Source organism: Lepisma saccharinum, chromosome 9, assembly GCF_977018435.1.
Source record: "Lepisma saccharinum chromosome 9, izLepSacc3.1, whole genome shotgun sequence".
Classification (NCBI taxonomy): domain Eukaryota; kingdom Metazoa; phylum Arthropoda; class Insecta; order Zygentoma; family Lepismatidae; genus Lepisma; species Lepisma saccharinum.
The window spans coordinates 77926736-77944468 of record NC_139237.1 but is presented as its reverse complement, the minus strand read 5'-3'; the positions used below and the strand labels follow the sequence as shown (position 1 = coordinate 77944468).

The window sequence follows — 17733 nt, the reverse complement described above, 5'->3', positions numbered from 1 at the left end:
AACTCTCCTTCAAATTAGATGCAGCCGTCTCAGATGTTGTTATTTGGTACAAGGGCTGGACCCTCCGCTATGCTGTGTCTGTAATGTTGTTTTAAATGTTCAGCATATCTTATTGATAGAGGTGTTCATGTTTCGTTTTTGATGAAAACACGAAATGTGGAATAACGCATTGTAATGTTAATTTTCTTGTTTCTGAAAGGTGTGATGTGCATTTTATCACAGTGTTTTGTCACTAAATAATGTGAAATGAGCTGCAAAATGCGAAATAGACTCTTAAACACGAAATGTAATTTATTTACTGATGCGACACTTTCTGAAGTCAGAATTATCCTGAGAGTTATGCAATTCACGGAAAAATTGATTAATTCTGCTGTAAATATTTGAGAAGCAAAAATGAACCCCTTTATTCAGGAATAAACTTGATATTCTGGTAACAACATCAATGTGCTATTAGAAGGAATACGTTTATTTTGTATACTAAGTGTAGGTTTTAAATCAAAGTTGGGATTACATTTACAGTATTAAATATAATACATAAATATATACATATAATACAGTATAACAGTGAAATTTTGTTGTATTTACAGCTTTTGAACCCAAAATTGACTCGGGTTTTTGTACCGAAATGTTGCTTTTTTATTTACCAAAAATATGTGCCTCTACTTATTGAATGTGCCAATTTTCATTTCCTCTGACAAAGTTTTATCCTTCTGAGCAAGTTATTATCTATGTTGGGAGATAATGATAGTGTTTTATCTAATTTTTCTGCTTTGTGAGAAGAATGGGCCTTTTCCACTCTCTCTGATATTATTATTATTATTATTATTATTATTATTATTATTATTATTGTGTCCTTACCTTTTTGTGTTGTGTATGTTCTGTGCAGGTCCCTTTTCAATCTACACTTTTAACCTTTCTGAAGGGTCTTTTTACACCCTGCTTTAATTCTCGGGTAAGGATTTTAGATAAGGGGATATTTTCCCCTATACAATGAAGGGTGCAAAATGGCCATATGTGCCGGTGCACCCAAAATATTGTAATTTAATCAAACAAGCAAAGCATGTACTTATTAAAAAATAACCATGCACAACTGTTGGTATCAATTATAAAGACTTCCTCTTTTGTAGGCTGGAGTACAAGTTCCCAGCACCAGCTGTCTGGAGTTACGCAGAGAGCCAATGCCTCCGTGTGTGATGGAAAAGATGTTGCATATTTCTGCCACCCTTTTAGTCTGAAGTTGTCCTTTCATTTGGAACATCTCCAGCAAGATTCTGGCAAGTATTTGGTGGTGTGATGCATTTCCAGTGATTCCAACTGGATAATATTTTATGCTGAATTGTCAGTTACTAACTTTCTAGTTCCTGTCAGCCTGGGCATTGGGAAGGGAAGGGGGAGGATCGAACTGAGCCATCGACCTGTTCCTCCGATCCGGAAATTGGCATTGTTCATTGGCATTCATTTCTAGTTACAAAGAAACATAAAGGTTCTTATTTTTATTGTTGAAAACAGAAATAAATAAGTATTTGAGCAAAGTAACGAATGAAAATAGTTGTGCTAGATAATCAGTCAATGAATGTCCCCAAGGATATAAATAACACATTTCGAATAAAATCTTTACGACCTGTCCATATGGTAGAAAGTGTTTTTGAGACTTGTCTTTTGTCGACCCGTTCTTTCAGTTACCTGTATTTATGTTACCCAGACTTCTTGTGGCCTTTCCTTATGCTACAGTCTTTCTGAGACTCTTCCTTTTAGCGACCTGTCCTCTGCCACCCAGTTTTTTTCATATGCTACACAGTCTTTCTTAGACTCGTGCTTTGGAGACCTGTCCTTTAACGATCTGTCCTTATGCTACACAGTCTTTTTGAAATTTGTCCATTGGCGACCCATTCTTTCAGTGACCTGTCCTTATGCTACAGACCCGTCCATATGGTACGCAGTCTTTTTGAGACTTGTCGTTTGTCGACCCGTTCTTTAAGCGACTTGTTGTTATGCTAAACAGTATTTCTGACACTTGTCTGTTGATTATCTATTCTTTTAGCGACCTGTCATTGTGACTCCCATATTTTTTTGAAACTTGCCCTTTGGCAATCCATTCTTTTAGCGATTTCTCCATAAGCTACTCAGCTACTCCTTATGCTACAGACTAGTTTTACGACCTGTCCATATGGTACGCAGTCTTTTTGAGACTTGTCCTTTTTCGACCCGTTCTTTAAGCAACCTGTCCGGTCTGTCCTACCGCAACCTTTTTTTTAATGGTGTGTCCTACTGTGAACGTTCTTTTAATGGTCTGTCCTATGGCGACCTATCTTTTGACGGTGTGTCCTACAGCGACTCTGTCGCTCGGTGACCCAGTTTTTTTGGCGACCTGCCACTACACTGTTTTCTTGAAATTTGTCCATTCGCGACCTGTTCTCTTAACAGTCTACACAGTCTTTTTGAGACTTGTCTTTTGCTACTTGTTGTTTTAGCAAAGTGTGCTTATGCTACAGACTAGCTTTACGACCTGTCCATATGGTGCAAAGTGTTTTTGAGACATGTTCCTTAGCCACCCGTTTTTTTAGCGACCTGTCTACATGCTACCCAGTCTTTTTACGACCTGTCCAAATGGTACAAAGTATTTTTGAGCCTTGTCTTTTGGCAACCCGTTGTTTTAGCAACGTTTCCTTATGCTTCCGACTATTTTTACGAGCTGTCCATATGGTACAAAGTGTTTTTGAGACTTGTACTTTAGCGACCTGTTCTCATGCTGCCCAGTGTTTTTGCGGGCTTTTCATATGCTACACAGTATTTTTGAGATTTGTCCTTTGGCGACCTGTTCTTATGCAACAGAATATTTTTACGACCTGTCCATATGGAACAAAGTGTGTTTGAGGCTTGTTCTTTGGCCACCCGTTCTTTTAGCGACCTGTCCACATGCTACCCAGTCTTTTTACGAGGTGTCCGTATGGTACAAATTACTTTTGAGACTTGTCCTTTGGCAACGCGTGTTGTTTTAGCAATGTGTCCTTATGGTTCCGACTATTTTTACGATTGTCCATATGCTACACAGTATTTTTGAGTTTTGTCCTTTGGCGACCCGTTCTTTTAGCAACTTGTCCTTATGCTACCAGCTATTTTACGACCTGTCCATATGGTACAAAGTGTTTGTACCATTGGCCACCTATTCTTTTAGTGATCTGTCCATATCGTACAAAGTGTTTTTGAGACTTGTCCTCTGGTGACCCGTTCTTTTAGCAACTGTCCTTATGCTACCTAGTCTATTTGTGGCCTTTCCATATTCTACACGGTCTTTCTGGGACTTGTACTTTGGCGACCATTTGTTTTAGCGATCTGTCCATATTGTACCCAGTCTTTTTACAACCTGTCCATATGGTAAAAGTGTTTTTGATACTTTTTCTTTGGAAGCCTGGTCTTTTAGCAAGGTGTTTTTATGCTACAGACTATTTTTACAATTGTCCATATGGTAGAAAGTGTTTTTGAGACTTGTCCATTGGCGACCCATTCTTTCAGTGACATGTCCCTATACTGCAGACTAGTTTTACGACCTGTCCATATGGTACGCAGTCTTTTTGAGACTTGACCTTTTTCGACCCGTTCTTTAAGCAACCGGTCCGGTCTGTCCTACAGCGAGTGTTAATTTAATGGTCTATCCTACGGCGACCGTTCTTTTAACGGTTTGTCGTACGGCGACCGTTCTTTTAACGGTGTGTCGTACGGCGACCGTTCTTTTAACGGTGTGTCCTATGGCGACCGTTCTTTTAACGGTGTGTCCTACGGCGACCGTTCTTTTAACCTTGTGTGTCCTACGCTGACCCGTTCTTTTAACATTGTGTGTCCTACGCCGACCCGTTCTTTTAACTATGTTTCCTACGCCTACTCATTCTTTTAACGGTGTGTCTTACGCCGACCCGTTCTTTTAATGTGTCCTACGCCGACCCGTTTTTTTAATGTGTCCTACGCCGCCCTGTTTTTTTTTAATGGTGTGTCCTACGCCAACCCTTTTTTTAAACGGTGTGTTCTACCCTAACCCGTTCTTTTAACGGTGTGACCTACGGCGACCCGTTCTTTTAACGGTCTGTCTTTCGGTGACCCAGTTTTTTCGCGACCTGGCTCTACACTGTTTTCTGGAAATTTGTGCGACTTATCCTTATGCTACACAGTCTTTTTGAGACTTGTCTTTGGCTACTTGTTGTTTTAGCAAAGTGTGCTTATGCTACAGACTAGTTTTACGACCTGTCCATATGGTGCAAAGTGTTTTTGAGACTTGTTCCTTGGCCACCCGTTCTTTTAGCGACCTGTCCACACGCTACCCGGTCTTTTATCGACCTGTTCATATGGTACAAAGTATTTTTGAGACTTGTCTTTTGACATCCCGTGTTTGTAGCAACGTGTCCTTATGCTTCCGACTATTTTTACGACCTGTCCATATGGTACAAAGTGTTTTTGAGACTTGTTCCTTGGCCACCCACTCTTTTAGCGACCTGTCTACACGCTAGCCAGTCTTTTTACGACCTGTCCATATGGTACAAAGTAATTTTGAGACTTGTTCCTTGGCCACTCGTTCTTTTAGCGACCTGTCCACACGCTATCCAGTCTTTTTACGAACTGTCCATATGGTAGAAAGTGTTTTTGAGACTTGTCTTTTGTCGACCCGTTCTTTCAGTGACCTGTCTTTATGCTAACCAGCATTTTTGTGGCCTTTCCTTATGCTACACCGTCTTTATGAGACTTGTCCATTGGCGACCCATTCTTTCAGTGACCTGTCCTTATGGTACAGACTAGTTTTATGACCCGTCCATATGGTACGCAGTCTTTTTGAGACTTGTCCTTTGTCGACCCGTTCTTTGAGCAACCTGTCGTTATGCTAGACAGTATTTCTGACACTTGTCCTTTGGCGACCCGTTCTTTTGACAATATGTCCTTATGCTACAGACTATTTTTACGTCCTGTTCGTGTGGTACAAAGTGTTTTTGAAACTTGTACTTTTGCCACCCGTTGTTTTAGCAACGTGTCTTTATTTTTGCGATCGTATATATGGTACAAAATGTTTGTGAGACTTGTCCTTCTGCGACACAGATTTTTTTGCGGCATTTCCATATGCTACACAGTATTTTGGAGACTTGTCCTTTGGCGACCCGTTCTCTTAGCGATCTCCCCATATGCTACCCAGTCTTTTTTCAACCTGTCCATATGCTATTCATTGTTTTTGAGACTTGTCGTTTTGGCGACCAGTTTTTTTAGCAACATGGTCTTATGCTACAAACTATTTTTACGACATGCCCATATCGTTCAAAGTGTTTTTAAGACTTGTATTTTGGCCACCTGTTCTTTTAGCGATCTGTCCATATTCTACAAAGTCTTTCTGAGACTTGTCCTTTGGGGACCCGTTCTTTAACGATCTGTCCATATGGTACAAAGTTTTTTTGAAACTTGTCCTTTAGAAACGCAGTCTTTTAACAATGTGTCTTTATGCTACAGACTATTTTTACGATTGTCCATATGGTAGAAAGTGTTTTTGAGACTTGTCCTTTGGCCAGTCGTTCTTTTAGCTATCTGTCCATATGCTACCCAGTCTTTTTACAACCTGTCGATATGGTACAAAGTGTTTTTCAGACTTGTTCTTTGGAAACCCAGTCTTGTAGCAAGGCGTCTTTATGCTACAGAATGTTTTTACAATTGTCGATATGGTAGAAAGTGTTTTTGAGACTTGTCTTTTGCTTACACATTCTTGTAGCGGCTCGTCTTACGGCGACCGTTCTTTTAATGTTCTGCCCTATGGCGACCGTTCTTTTAATATTCTGCCCTATGATGACCGTTCTTTTAACGGCCTGTCCTGTGGTGGCCCGTTCTTTTAACAGCCTGTCTTTCGCTGACCCAGTTTTTTCACGACCTGCTGCTACACTATTTTCTTGAAACTTGTCCTTTGGCAACCCGTTTTCTTAGCGACCTATCCTTATGCTACACAGTCTTTTTGCTACTCGTTCTTTTAGCAACGTGTGCTTATTCTACCGACTAGTTTTACGACTTGTCCATGTGGTACAGCGTGTGCTCGAGACTTGTCCTTTGGCGACAAGTTCCTTTAGCGATCTCTCCATATGCTAACCAGTCATTTTTCAACCTATTCAAAAGCTTTCCATTGTTTTGAAACTTGTCCTTTGGTGACCTGTTCTGTTAGCGACCTATCGTTATGCTACACAGTCTTTTTGAGACTTGTCCTTTGGCGACCCATTCTTTTGGCAGCCTGTCGTTCGGCAACCCACTGTTTTTGCAGCCTTTCCATATCCTACACAGTATTTTTGAGAATTGTCCTTTGGCGACCCAGTCTTTTTGCGACCTGACCATATTGTCCAAAGTGTTTTTGAGACTTGTCCGTTGATTCTTTTAGCCACGTGTATTTATGCTACCGAATATTTTCACGACCTGTCCATATGGTACAAAGTGTTTGTGAGACTTGTAGTTTGGCAACCTGTTCTTTTAGCAGCCTGTCCTTCTGTGACCCAGTCTTATTACGGCCTTTCCATATGCTACACATTATTTTTGAGATTTGTCCTTTGGTGACGCATTCTTTTACCAACCTGTTCTTATGCTACACAGTATTTTTGAGGTTTGCACTTTGGCAACCCGTTCTTTTAGCAACCTGTCCTTATGCTGCCCTATCATTTTGCAGCCTTTCGATATGCTACACAGTATTTTTGAGATTTTTCCTTTGGCGACCTGTTTTTTTAGCGATCTCTCATATCTACTACCTAGTCTTTTTTCAACCTATCCATATGATACTCATTGTTTTTGAGTCTTGTCCTTTGGCGACTAGTTTTTTTTAGCAACATGTCCTTATGCTACAAACTATTTTTATGACCTGTCCATATGGTACAAATTGTTTTTGAGACTTGTACTTTGACCACCTGTTCTTTTAGCGATCTGTGCATATCGTACAAAGTGTTTTTGAGACTTGTCCTTTGGTGACCCGTTCTTTGAGCAACTGTCCTTATGCTACCTGGTCTATTTGTGGCCTTTCCATATTCTAGACAGTCTTTCTGAGACGTCCTTTGTCGACCCGTTCTTTTACCGATCTGTCCATGTGGTACAAAGTGTTTTTGAGACTTGTCCTTTATTAACCCTGTCTTTTAGCAAGTTGTCTTTATGCTACAGAGTATTTTTACAATTGTCGATATGGTAGAAAGTGTTTTTGAGATTTGTCTTTGGTGACCCGTTGTTTTAGCAACGTGTCCTTATGCTACAGACCATTGTACGACATGTTCATATGGTACAAAGTTTTTGTGAGACTTGTCCTTTGGCGACCTGTTCTTGTAGCAACATGTCCTTTTGCTACAGAATATTTTTACGACCTGTCCATATGGTACAAAGTGTTTTTGAGACTTGTTCTTTGGCCACCCGTTCTTTTAGCGACCTGTCCACATGCTACCCAGTCTTTTTATTAACTGTCTATATGCTACTCATTGTTTTTGAGACTTGTTCTCTGGTGACCCGTTCTTTTAGCAACTGTCCTTATGCTACCTGGTCTATTTGTGGCCTTTCCATATTCTACACAGTCTTTCTGAGACTTGTACTGTGGCGACGCGTTCTTTTATCGATCTGTCCATATGGTACAAAGTGTGTTTGAGACTTGACCTTTATAAACCTGGTGTTTTAGCAACGTGTCTTTATGCTACAGATTATTTTTACAATTGTCGATATGGTAGAAAGTGTTTTTGAATCTTCTCTTTTGGCCAGCCGTTCTTCTAGCGATCTGTCCATATGCTACCCAGTCTTTTTACAACCTGTCCAAATGGTACAAAGTGTTTTTGAGACTTGTTCTTTGGAAACCCGGTCTTTTAGAAACGTGTCATTATGCTACAGACCATTGTACGACAAATCTATATGGTACAAAGTTTTTGTGAGACTTGTCCTTTGGCGACCCGTTCTTTTAGAAACTTGTCCTTATGCTACAAGCTATTTTTACGACCTGTCTATATGGTACAAAGTGTTTTTGAGACTTGTATTTTGGCCACCTATTCTTTTAGCGATCTGTCCATATCGTACAAAGTGTTTTTGAGTCTTGTCCTCTGGTGACCCGTTCTTTTAGCAACTGTCCTTATGCTACCTGGTGTATTTGTGGCCTTTCCATATTCTACACGGTTTTTCTGGGACTTGTACTTTGGCGACCATTTGTTTTAGCGATCTGTCAATATGGTACCCAGTCTTTTTACAACCTGTCCATGTGGTTCGCAGTCTTTTTGAGACTTGTCCTTTTTCGACCCGTTCTTTAAGCAACATGTCCGGGCTGTCCTACAGCGACTATTCTTTTAACGGTCTGTCCTACGGCGACCGTTCTTTTAACGGTGTGTCCTCCGGCGACCGTTATGTTAACTGTGTGTCCTACGGCGACCGTTTTTTTAACGGTGTGTCCTACAGCGACCCGTTCTTTTAACGGTGTCCTACGGCGACCCGTTCTTTTAACGGTGTCCTACGGCGACCCGTTCTTTTAACGGTGTGACCTACGCCGATTCGTTCTTTTAACGGTGTGTTCTACGGTGACCCTTTCTTTTTTCGGTCTGTCTTTTGGTGACCCAGTTTTTTCGTGACCTTCCGCTACACTGTTTCCTGGAAACTTGTCCTTTCACGACCCGTTCTTTTAGCCACCTATCCTTATGCTACACAGTCTTTTTGAGACTTGTCTTTGGCTACTTGTTGTTTTAACAAAGTGTGCTTATGCTACAGACTAGTTTTACGACCTGTCCATATGGTGCAAAGTGTTTTTGAGACTTGTTCCTTGGCCACCCGTTCTTTTAGCGACCTGTCCACAAGATACACGGTCTTTTTTACGACCTGTACATATGGTACAAAGTGATTTTGAGACTTGTTCCTTGGCCACTCATTCTTTTAGCCAAATGTCCACACGCTATCCAGTCTTTTTACGAACTGTCCATATGGTAGAAAGTGTTTTTTGAGACTTGTCTTTTGTCGACCCGTTCTTTCAGTGACCTGTCTTTATGCTACCCAGACTTCTTGTGGCCTTTCCTTGTGCTACACCGTTTTTCTGAGACTTTTCCTCTTAGCGACCTGTCCTCTGCCACCCAGTTTTTTTTCATATGCTACACAGTCTTTCTTACACTCGTGCTTTGGCGACCTGTCCTTTAACGATCTGTCCTTATGCTACACAGTCTTTTGAGACTTGTCTTGGCAACCCATTCTTTCAGTGACCTGTCCTTATGCTACAGACTAGTTTTATGACCCGTCCATATGGTACGCAGTCTTTTTGAGACTTGTCCTTTGTCGACCGGTTTTTTAAGCATCCTGTCGTTATGCTAAACAGTATTTCTAACACTTGTCTTTTGGTGATCCCTTCTTTTAGCGACATGTCGTTGTGACTCCCATATTATTTGAAACTTGCCCTTTAGCAACCCATTTTTTTAGCGATCTCTCCATATGCTACTAAGCTACTCCTTATGCTACAGACTAGTTTTACGACCTGTCCATATGGTACGCAGTCTTTTTGAGACTTGTCCTTTTTCGATCCGTTCTTTAAGCAACCTGTCCAGTCTGGCCTACGGCAACCGTTTTTTTAATCGTGTGTCCTACGGCGAAGGTTCTTTTAACGGTGTGTCTTAAGTCGACCCGTTCTTTTAATGGTGTGTCCTACGGCGACCCATTCTTTTAACGGTCTGTCCTATGGTGACCTATCTTTTGACGGTGTGTCCTACGGTGACCCAGTTTTTTCGCGACCTGCCCCTACACTGTTTTCTTGAAACTTGTCCTTTCGCAACGTGTTCTCTTAGCGACCTCTTCTTACGCTACACAGTATTTTTGAGACTTGTCTTTGGGTACTTGTTGTTTTAGCAAAGTGTGCTTATGTTACAGACTAGCTTTACGACCTGTCCATATGTTGCAAAGTGTTTTTGAGACTTGTTCCTTAGCCACCCGTTCTTTTAGCGACCTGTCCACATGCTACCCAGTCTTTTTACGAGGTGTCCGTATGGTACAAATTACTTTTGAGACTTGTCCTTTGGCAACGCATTGTTTTAGCAATGTGTCCTTATGGTTCGGACTATTTTTACGATTGTTCATATGCTACACAGTATTTTTGAGATTTGTCCTTTGGCGACCCGTTCTTTTAGCAACTTGTCCTTACGCTACAAGCTATTTTTACGACCTGTCCATATGGTACAAAGTGTTTTTGAGACTCGTACGTTGGCCACCTATTCTTTTAGCGATCTGTCCATATCGTACAAGGTGTTTTTGTGATTTGACCTCTGGTGACCCATTCTTTTAGCAACTGTCCTTATGCCACCTTGTCTATTTGTGGCCTTTCCATATTCTACACGGTGTTTCTGGGACTTGTACTTTGGCGACCCGTTCTTTTACCGATCTGTCCATGTGGTACAAAGTGTTTTTGAGACTTGTCCTTTATTAACCCGGTCTTTAAGCAAGTTGTCTTTATGCTACAGACTATTTTTACGATTGTCCATATTGTACAAAGTGTTTTTGAATCTTGTCTTTTGGCCAGCCATTCTTTTAGCAATCTGTCCATATCGTACGAAGTGTTTTTGTGACTTGTCCTCTGGTGACCCGTTCTTTAAGCAACTGTCCTTATGTTACCTGGTCTATTTGTGGCCCTTCCATATTCTACACGGTTTTTCTGGGACTTGTACTTTGGCGACCATTTGTTTTAGGGATCTGTCCATATGGTACCCAGTTTTTTTACAAGCTGTCCATGTGGTACGCAGTCTTTTTGAGACTTGTCATTTTTTGACCCCTTCTTTAAGCAACCTGTCCGGTCTGTCCTACAGTGACCGTTCTTTTAACGGTGTGTCCTACAGCGACCTGTTCTTTTAACAGTGTGTCCTACAGCGACCTGTTCTTTTAACGGTGTCCTACGGCGACCCGTTCTTTTAACGGTGTGTCCTACGCCGACCTGTTCTTTTAACGGTGTGTTCTACGGTGACCCTTTCTTTTATCGGTCTGTCTTTCGGTGACCCAGTTTTTTTGCGACCTTCTGCTACACTGTTTCCTGGAAACTTGTCCTTTCGCGACCCGTTCTTTTAGCCACCTATCCTTATGCTACACAGTCTTTTTGAGACTTGTCTTTGGCTACTTGTTGTTTTAACAAAGTGTCCTTATGCTTCCGACTATTTTTACAACCTGTCCATATGGTACCAATTGTTTTTGAGACTTGTTCCGTGGCCACCCGTTCTTTTAGCGACCTGTCTACATGCTACCCAGTCTTTTTACGACCTGTCCATATGGTACAAAGTGATTTTGAGACTTGTTCCTTGGCCACTCGTTCTTTTTGCGAAATGTCCACACGCTATCCAGTCTTTTTACGAACTGACCATATTGTAGAAAGTGTTTTTTGAGACTTGTCTTTTGTCGACCCGTTCTTTCAGTGACCTGTCTTAATGCTACCCAGTCTTTTTGTGGCCTTTCCTTATGCTACACCATTTTTCTGTGACTTTTCCTTTGGAGACTCCTCCTTTTAGCGACCTGTCCTCTGCCACCCAGTTTTTTTTCATATGCTACACAGTCTTTCTTAGACTCGTGCTTTGGAGACCTGTCCTTTAACGATCTGTCCTTATGCTACACAGTCTTTTTGAGACTTGTCCTTGGCGACCCATTCTTTCAGTGACCTGTCCTTATGCTACAGACTACTTTTATGACCCGTCCATATGGTACGCAGTCTTTTTGAGATTTGTCCTTTGTCGACCTGTTTTTTAAGCATCCTGTCATTATGCTAAACAGTATTTCTGACACTTGTCCTTTGGTGATCCGTTCTTTTAGCAACCTTTCGTTGTGACTCCCATATTATTTGAAACTTGCCCTTTAGCAACCCATTCTTTTAGCGATCTCTCCATATGCTACTAAGCTACTCCTTATGCTACAGACTAGTTTTACGACCTGTCCATGTGGTACGCAGTCTTTTTGAGACTTGTCCTTTTTCGATCCGTTCTTTAAGCAACCTGTCCGGTCTGTCCTACGGCAACCGTTTTTTTAATGGTGTGTCCTACGGCGAACGTTCTTTTAATGGTGTGTCTCACGTCGACCTGTTCTTTTAATGGTGTGTCCTACGGTGACCCATTCTTTTAACGGTCTGTCCTATGGCGACCTATCTTTTGACGGTGTGTCCTACGGCGACCCTGTCTTTCGGTGACCCATTTTTTTCGCGACCTGCCGCTACACTGTTTTCTTGAAAGTTGTCCTTTCGCGACCTATTCTTATGCTACACATTATTTTTGAGACTTGTCTTTGGCTACTTGTTGTTTTAGCAAAGTGTGCTTATGCTACAGACTAGCTTTACGACCTGTCCATATGTTGCAAAGTGTTTTTGAGACTTGTTCCTTTGCCGACCCGTTCTTTTAGCAACTTGTCCTTATGCTACAAGCTATTTTTACGACCTGTCCATATGGTACAAAGTATTTTTGAGACTTGTACTTTGGCCACCTATTCTTTTAGCGATCTGTCCATATCGTACAAAGTGTTTTTGAGACTTGTCCTCTGGTAACCCGTTCTTTTAGCAACTGTCCTTATGCTACCTGGTCTATTTGTGGCCTTTCCATATTCTACATGGTCTTTCTGGGACTTGTACTTTGGCGACCATTTGTTTTAGCGATCTGTCCATATTTTACCCAGTCTTTTTACAATCTGTCCATATGGTACGAGTACAAAGTGTTTTTGTGACTTGTTCTTTGGAAGCCTAGTTTTTTAGCAAGGTGTTTTTATGCTACAGACTATTTTTACGATTGTCCATATGGTAGAAAGTGTTTTTGAGGCTTGTCCATTGGCGACCCGTTCTTTCAGTGACATGTCCTGATGCTGCAGACTAGCTTTGCGACCTGTCCATATGGTGCAAAGTGTTTTTGAGACTTGTTCCTTGGCCACCCGTTCTTTTAGCGACCTGTCCACACGCTACCCGGTCTTTTTACGACCTGTCCATATGGTACAAAGTATTTTTGATACTTGTTTTTTGGCAACCCGTTGTTTTAGCAACGTGTCCTTATGCTTCGGACTATTTTTACGACCTGTCCATATGGTACAAAGTGTTTTTGAGACTTGTTCCTTGGCCTCCCATTCTTTAGCGACCTGTGTACACGCTACCCAGTCTTTTTACGACCTGTCCATATGGTACAAAGTGTTTTTGAGACTTGTTCCTTGGCCACCCTTTCTTTTAGCGACCTGTCTCCATGCTACTAGTCTTTTTACGACCTGTCCATATGGTACAAAGTGATTTTGAGACTTGTTCCTTGGCCACCCGTTCTTTTAGCGACCTGTCCACACGCTACCCGGTCTTTTTACGACCTGTCCATATGGTACAAAGTATTTTTGATACTTGTTTTTTGGCAACCCGTTGTTTTAGCAACGTGTCCTTATGCTTCGGACTATTTTTACGACCTGTCCATATGGTACAAAGTGTTTTTGAGACTTGTTCCTTGGCCTCCCATTCTTTAGCGACCTGTGTACACGCTACCCAGTCTTTTTACGACCTGTCCATATGGTACAAAGTGTTTTTGAGACTTGTTCCTTGGCCACCCTTTCTTTTAGCGACCTGTCTCCATGCTACTAGTCTTTTTACGACCTGTCCATATGGTACAAAGTGATTTTGAGACTTGTTCCTTGGCCACTCGTTCTTTTAGCGACCTGTCCACACGCTATCCAGTCTTTTTACGAACTGTCGATATGGTGGAAAGTGTTTTTTGAGACTTGTCTTTTGTCGACCCGTTCTTTCAGTGACCTGTCTTTATGCTACCCAGTCTTTTTGTGGCCTTTCCTTATGCTACACCATCTTTCTGAGACTTTTCCTTTGGAGAATCCTCCTTTTAGCGACCTGTCCTCTGCCACCCAGCTTTTTTTCATATGCTACACAGTCTTCCTTAGACTCGTGCTTTGGAGACCTGTCCTTTAACGATCTTTCCTTATGCTACACAGTCTTTTTGAGACTTGTCCTTGGCGACCCATTCTTTCAGTGACCTGTCCTTATGCTACAGACTACTTTTATGACCCGTCCATATGGTACGCAGTCTTTTTGAGACTTGTCCTTTGTCGAAACTTTCTTTAAGCAACCTGTTGTTATGCTAGACAGTATTTCTGACACTTGTCCTTTGGTGATCCGTTCTTTTAGCAATGTGTGCTCATGCTAGCGACTAGTTTTACAACCTTTCCTTGTGGTACAAAGTTTTTTCGAGACATCCTTTGGCGACCCGTTTCTTTAGTGATATGCTACCCAGTCTTTTTTCAACCTGTCCATATGCTATTTTTTGTTTTTGAGACTTGTCCTTTGGCTACCCGTTCTTTTGACAATATGTCCTTATGCTACAGACTATTTTTACGACCTGTCCATGTGGTTCAAAGTGTTTTTGAAACTTGTACTTTTGCCACTCGTTGTTTTAGCAACGTGTCTTTATTTTTACGATCGTATATATGGTACAAAATGTTTGTGAGACTTGTCCTTCTGCGACCCAGATTTTTTGCGGCATTTCCATATGCTACACAGTATTTTTGAGACTTGTTCTTTGGCGACCCGTTCTCTAAGCGATCTCTCCATATGCTACCCAGTCTTTTTTCAACCTGTCCATATGCTATTCATTGTTTTTGAGACTTGTCTTTTTGGCGACCAGTTTTTTTTAGCAACATGGTCTTATGCTACAAACTATTTTTACGACGTGCCCATATCGTTCAAAGTGTTTTTAAGACTTGTATTTTGGCCACCTGTTCTTTTAGCGATCTGTCCATATCGTACAAAGTGTTTTTGAGACTTGTCCTTTGGCGACCCGTTCTTTTACCGATCAGTCCATATGGTAGAAAGTTTTTTTGAAACTTGTCCTTTAGAAACGCAGTCTTTTAACAATGTGTCTTTATGCTACAGACTATTTTTACGATTGTCCATATGGTAGAAAGTGTTTTAGAGGCTTGTCCTTTGGCCGGTCGTTCTTTTAGCTATCTGTCCATATGCTACCCAGTCTTTTTACAACCTGTCGATATGGTACAAAGTGTTTTTCAGACTTGTTCTTTGGAAACCCAGTCTTTTAGCAAGGTGTCTTTATGCTACAGAATGTTTTTTCGATTGTCGATATGGTAGAAAGTGTTTTTGAGACTTGTCTTTTGCTTACACATTCTTGTGGCGGCTCGTCTTACGGCAACCGTTCTTTTAATGTTCTGCCCTATGGCGACCGTTCTTTTAATAGTCTGCCCTATGATGACCGTTCTTTTAACGGCCTGTCCTGTGGTGACCCGTTCTTTTAACAGCCTGTCTTTCGGTGACCCAGTTTTTTCGCGACCTGCCGGTACACTATTTTCTTGAAACTTGTCCTTTGGCAACCCGTTTTCTTAGCGACCTATCCTTATGCTACAGTCTTTTTGAGACTTGTCCTTTGGCGACCCATTCTTTTGGCAGCCTGTCGTTCGGCAACCCACTATTTTTGCAGCCTTTCCATATCCCACACAGTATTTTTGAGAATTGTCCTTTGGCGACCCAGTCTTTTTGCGACCTGACCATATTGTCCAAAGTGTTTTTGAGACTTGTCCATTGATTCTTTTAGCAACGTATACTTATGCTACCAAATATTTTCACGACCTGTCCATATGGTACAAAGTGTTTGTGAGACTTGTCATTTGGCAACCTGTTCTTTTAGCAGCCTGTCCTTCTGCAACCCAGTCTTATTACTGCCTTTCCATATGCTAGACACTATTTTTGAGATTTGTCCTTTGGTGACCCATTGTTTTAGCAACCTGTTCTTATGCTACACAGTCTTTTTGAGTCTTGTACTTTGGCAACCCGTTCTTTTAGCAACCTGTCCTTATGCTGCCCTGTCTTTTTCCGACCTTTCCTTATGCTACACAGTATTTTTGAGATTTTTCCTTTGGCGACCTGTTTTTTTAGCGATCTCTCATATCTACTACCCAGCCTTTTTTCAACCTGTCATATGCTACTCATTGTTTTTGAGTCTTGTCCTTTGGCGACTAGTTTTTTTAGCAACATGTCCTTATGCTACAAACTATTTTTATGACCTGTCCATATGCTACAAATTGTTTTTGAGACTTGTACTTTGACCACCTGTCCTTTTAGCGATCTGTCCATATCGTACAAAGTGTTTTTGAGACTTGTCCTTTGGTGACCTGTTCTTTGAGCAACTGTCCTTATGCTACCTGGTCTATTTGTGGCCTTTCCATATTCTAGACAGTCTTTCTGAGACTTGTCCTTTGGCGACCCGTTCTTTTACCGATCTGTCCATGTGGTACAAAGTGTTTTTGAGACTTGTCCTTTATTAACCCGGTCTTTTAGCAAGGTGTCTTTATGCTACAGACTATTTTTACAATTGTCGATATGGTAGAAAGTGTTTTTGAATCTTGTCTTTTGGCCAGCCGTTGTCCTTTATGTTAATTTGGAAATTGTGAACAAGGTTTCATTGGCTTCAGTCAATATTGTTGCCAGAACACATTTCAGCTAATCTATAGTACTTATTCTAACATTTAACTCTCCCTGAAAAATGATGCCTACAGTAGTTAAACTTGGATTGAATGGGTGGGATTGTCAAGCTGAGATTGATGAAACAAAGAAAAGTTGAACGTGTGTAGGTGCCGTAAGGATTGAATGCATTGAGAAAGCATGCAGTCATTCTTAGTTTCTCAGTGCACCTTGTATACATAACTTTACATATGAGTAGGTCTGAGTCAATCCATCATTTACCAATACCCTGATACCAATATTGATACTTGTATAATTCCAATTTTATATAACAAAGACTAATTACCTAGGCATAACTCATTACATCACATTCTATTAATGATTTTAAATAACTCCCAAATTATTCTCATATAGCACACTGACATTAGTGTTAGTAGCTAAATGATGTATCTAGTTATGATGTGTTTTTTTCCTTTTTTCATTCTTTCATTCATATGGTTTTTTTTTTCATAATCTTGTGTAGTAGTAGTTGTGCGTTTGTTTTTTCCTTGTGTAGTGGTTGTTGTGTGTTTGTGTGTCTTGTGCAGTAGTTGTGCTGTGTAGTGTATGAATTTGTCTTGTGTAGTGGCTGTGGTGTCTAGTGTGTTTGTTTTTGTCTTGTGTAGTAGTTGTGGTGTGCTTGTATGTGGTTTGCCTTGTGTAGTTGGTGTGCTGTCTAGTGTGGTTGAGATTGTCTTGTGTAGTAGTTGTGCTGTGTAGTGTGTTTGTGTTTATCTTATGTAGTAGTTATGCTGTCTAATGTATTTCTGTTTGTCTTGTCTAGTATCGGTGATGTGTATGTATGTGTCTTGTGTTGTAGTTCTGCTGTCTAGTGGGTTTGTTTGGTCTTGCGTAGTAGTTGTGCTGTCTAATTTGTTTGTGTTTGTCTTGTGTAGTAGTTGTGGCATGTAGTTTGTTTATGTTTATATTGTGTAGTAGTTGTGGTGTGTTTGTGTTTATATTGTGTTATAGTTGTGATGTGTTTGTGAGTGTCTTGTGTAGTAATTGTGCTGTCTAATGTGTTTGTGTTTGTCTTGTGTAGTAGTTCCTCCATTCATATTGGGGGTTAGGCGTAGAGCTGACAACTCTGCACTGTAAAAAAAAATGTCAAGAAACAGCAATATAAGGTCACGGATGTTCCCAAGGTAAAATAGTCCCCCGTTCGGATCTCCGGGTGGGGACTACTTTGGGAGGTCCCTGGACTAAGGATAAGATCTACGTTAGGAATAAGGATATTAAATTAGGCACCTGGAATGTTCTGAGCCTTTACCGGCCTGGGGCATTTCAGTGTACAGTTA

General features: G+C 41.0%; 1 protein-coding gene across 1 annotated transcript in view; it reads left to right on the top strand.

Annotated features, from left to right (window-relative positions):
- Positions 1-17733, top strand: part of LOC145992753 (tectonic-like complex member MKS1) — a 47704-nt gene that overhangs the window by 15886 nt on the left and 14085 nt on the right. Inside the window, exon 8 of the mRNA XM_083129140.1 lies at positions 1128-1274. Within this exon, the coding sequence (XP_082985266.1) occupies positions 1128-1274 (147 nt within the window). The remainder of the gene's footprint in view (positions 1-1127; positions 1275-17733) is intronic.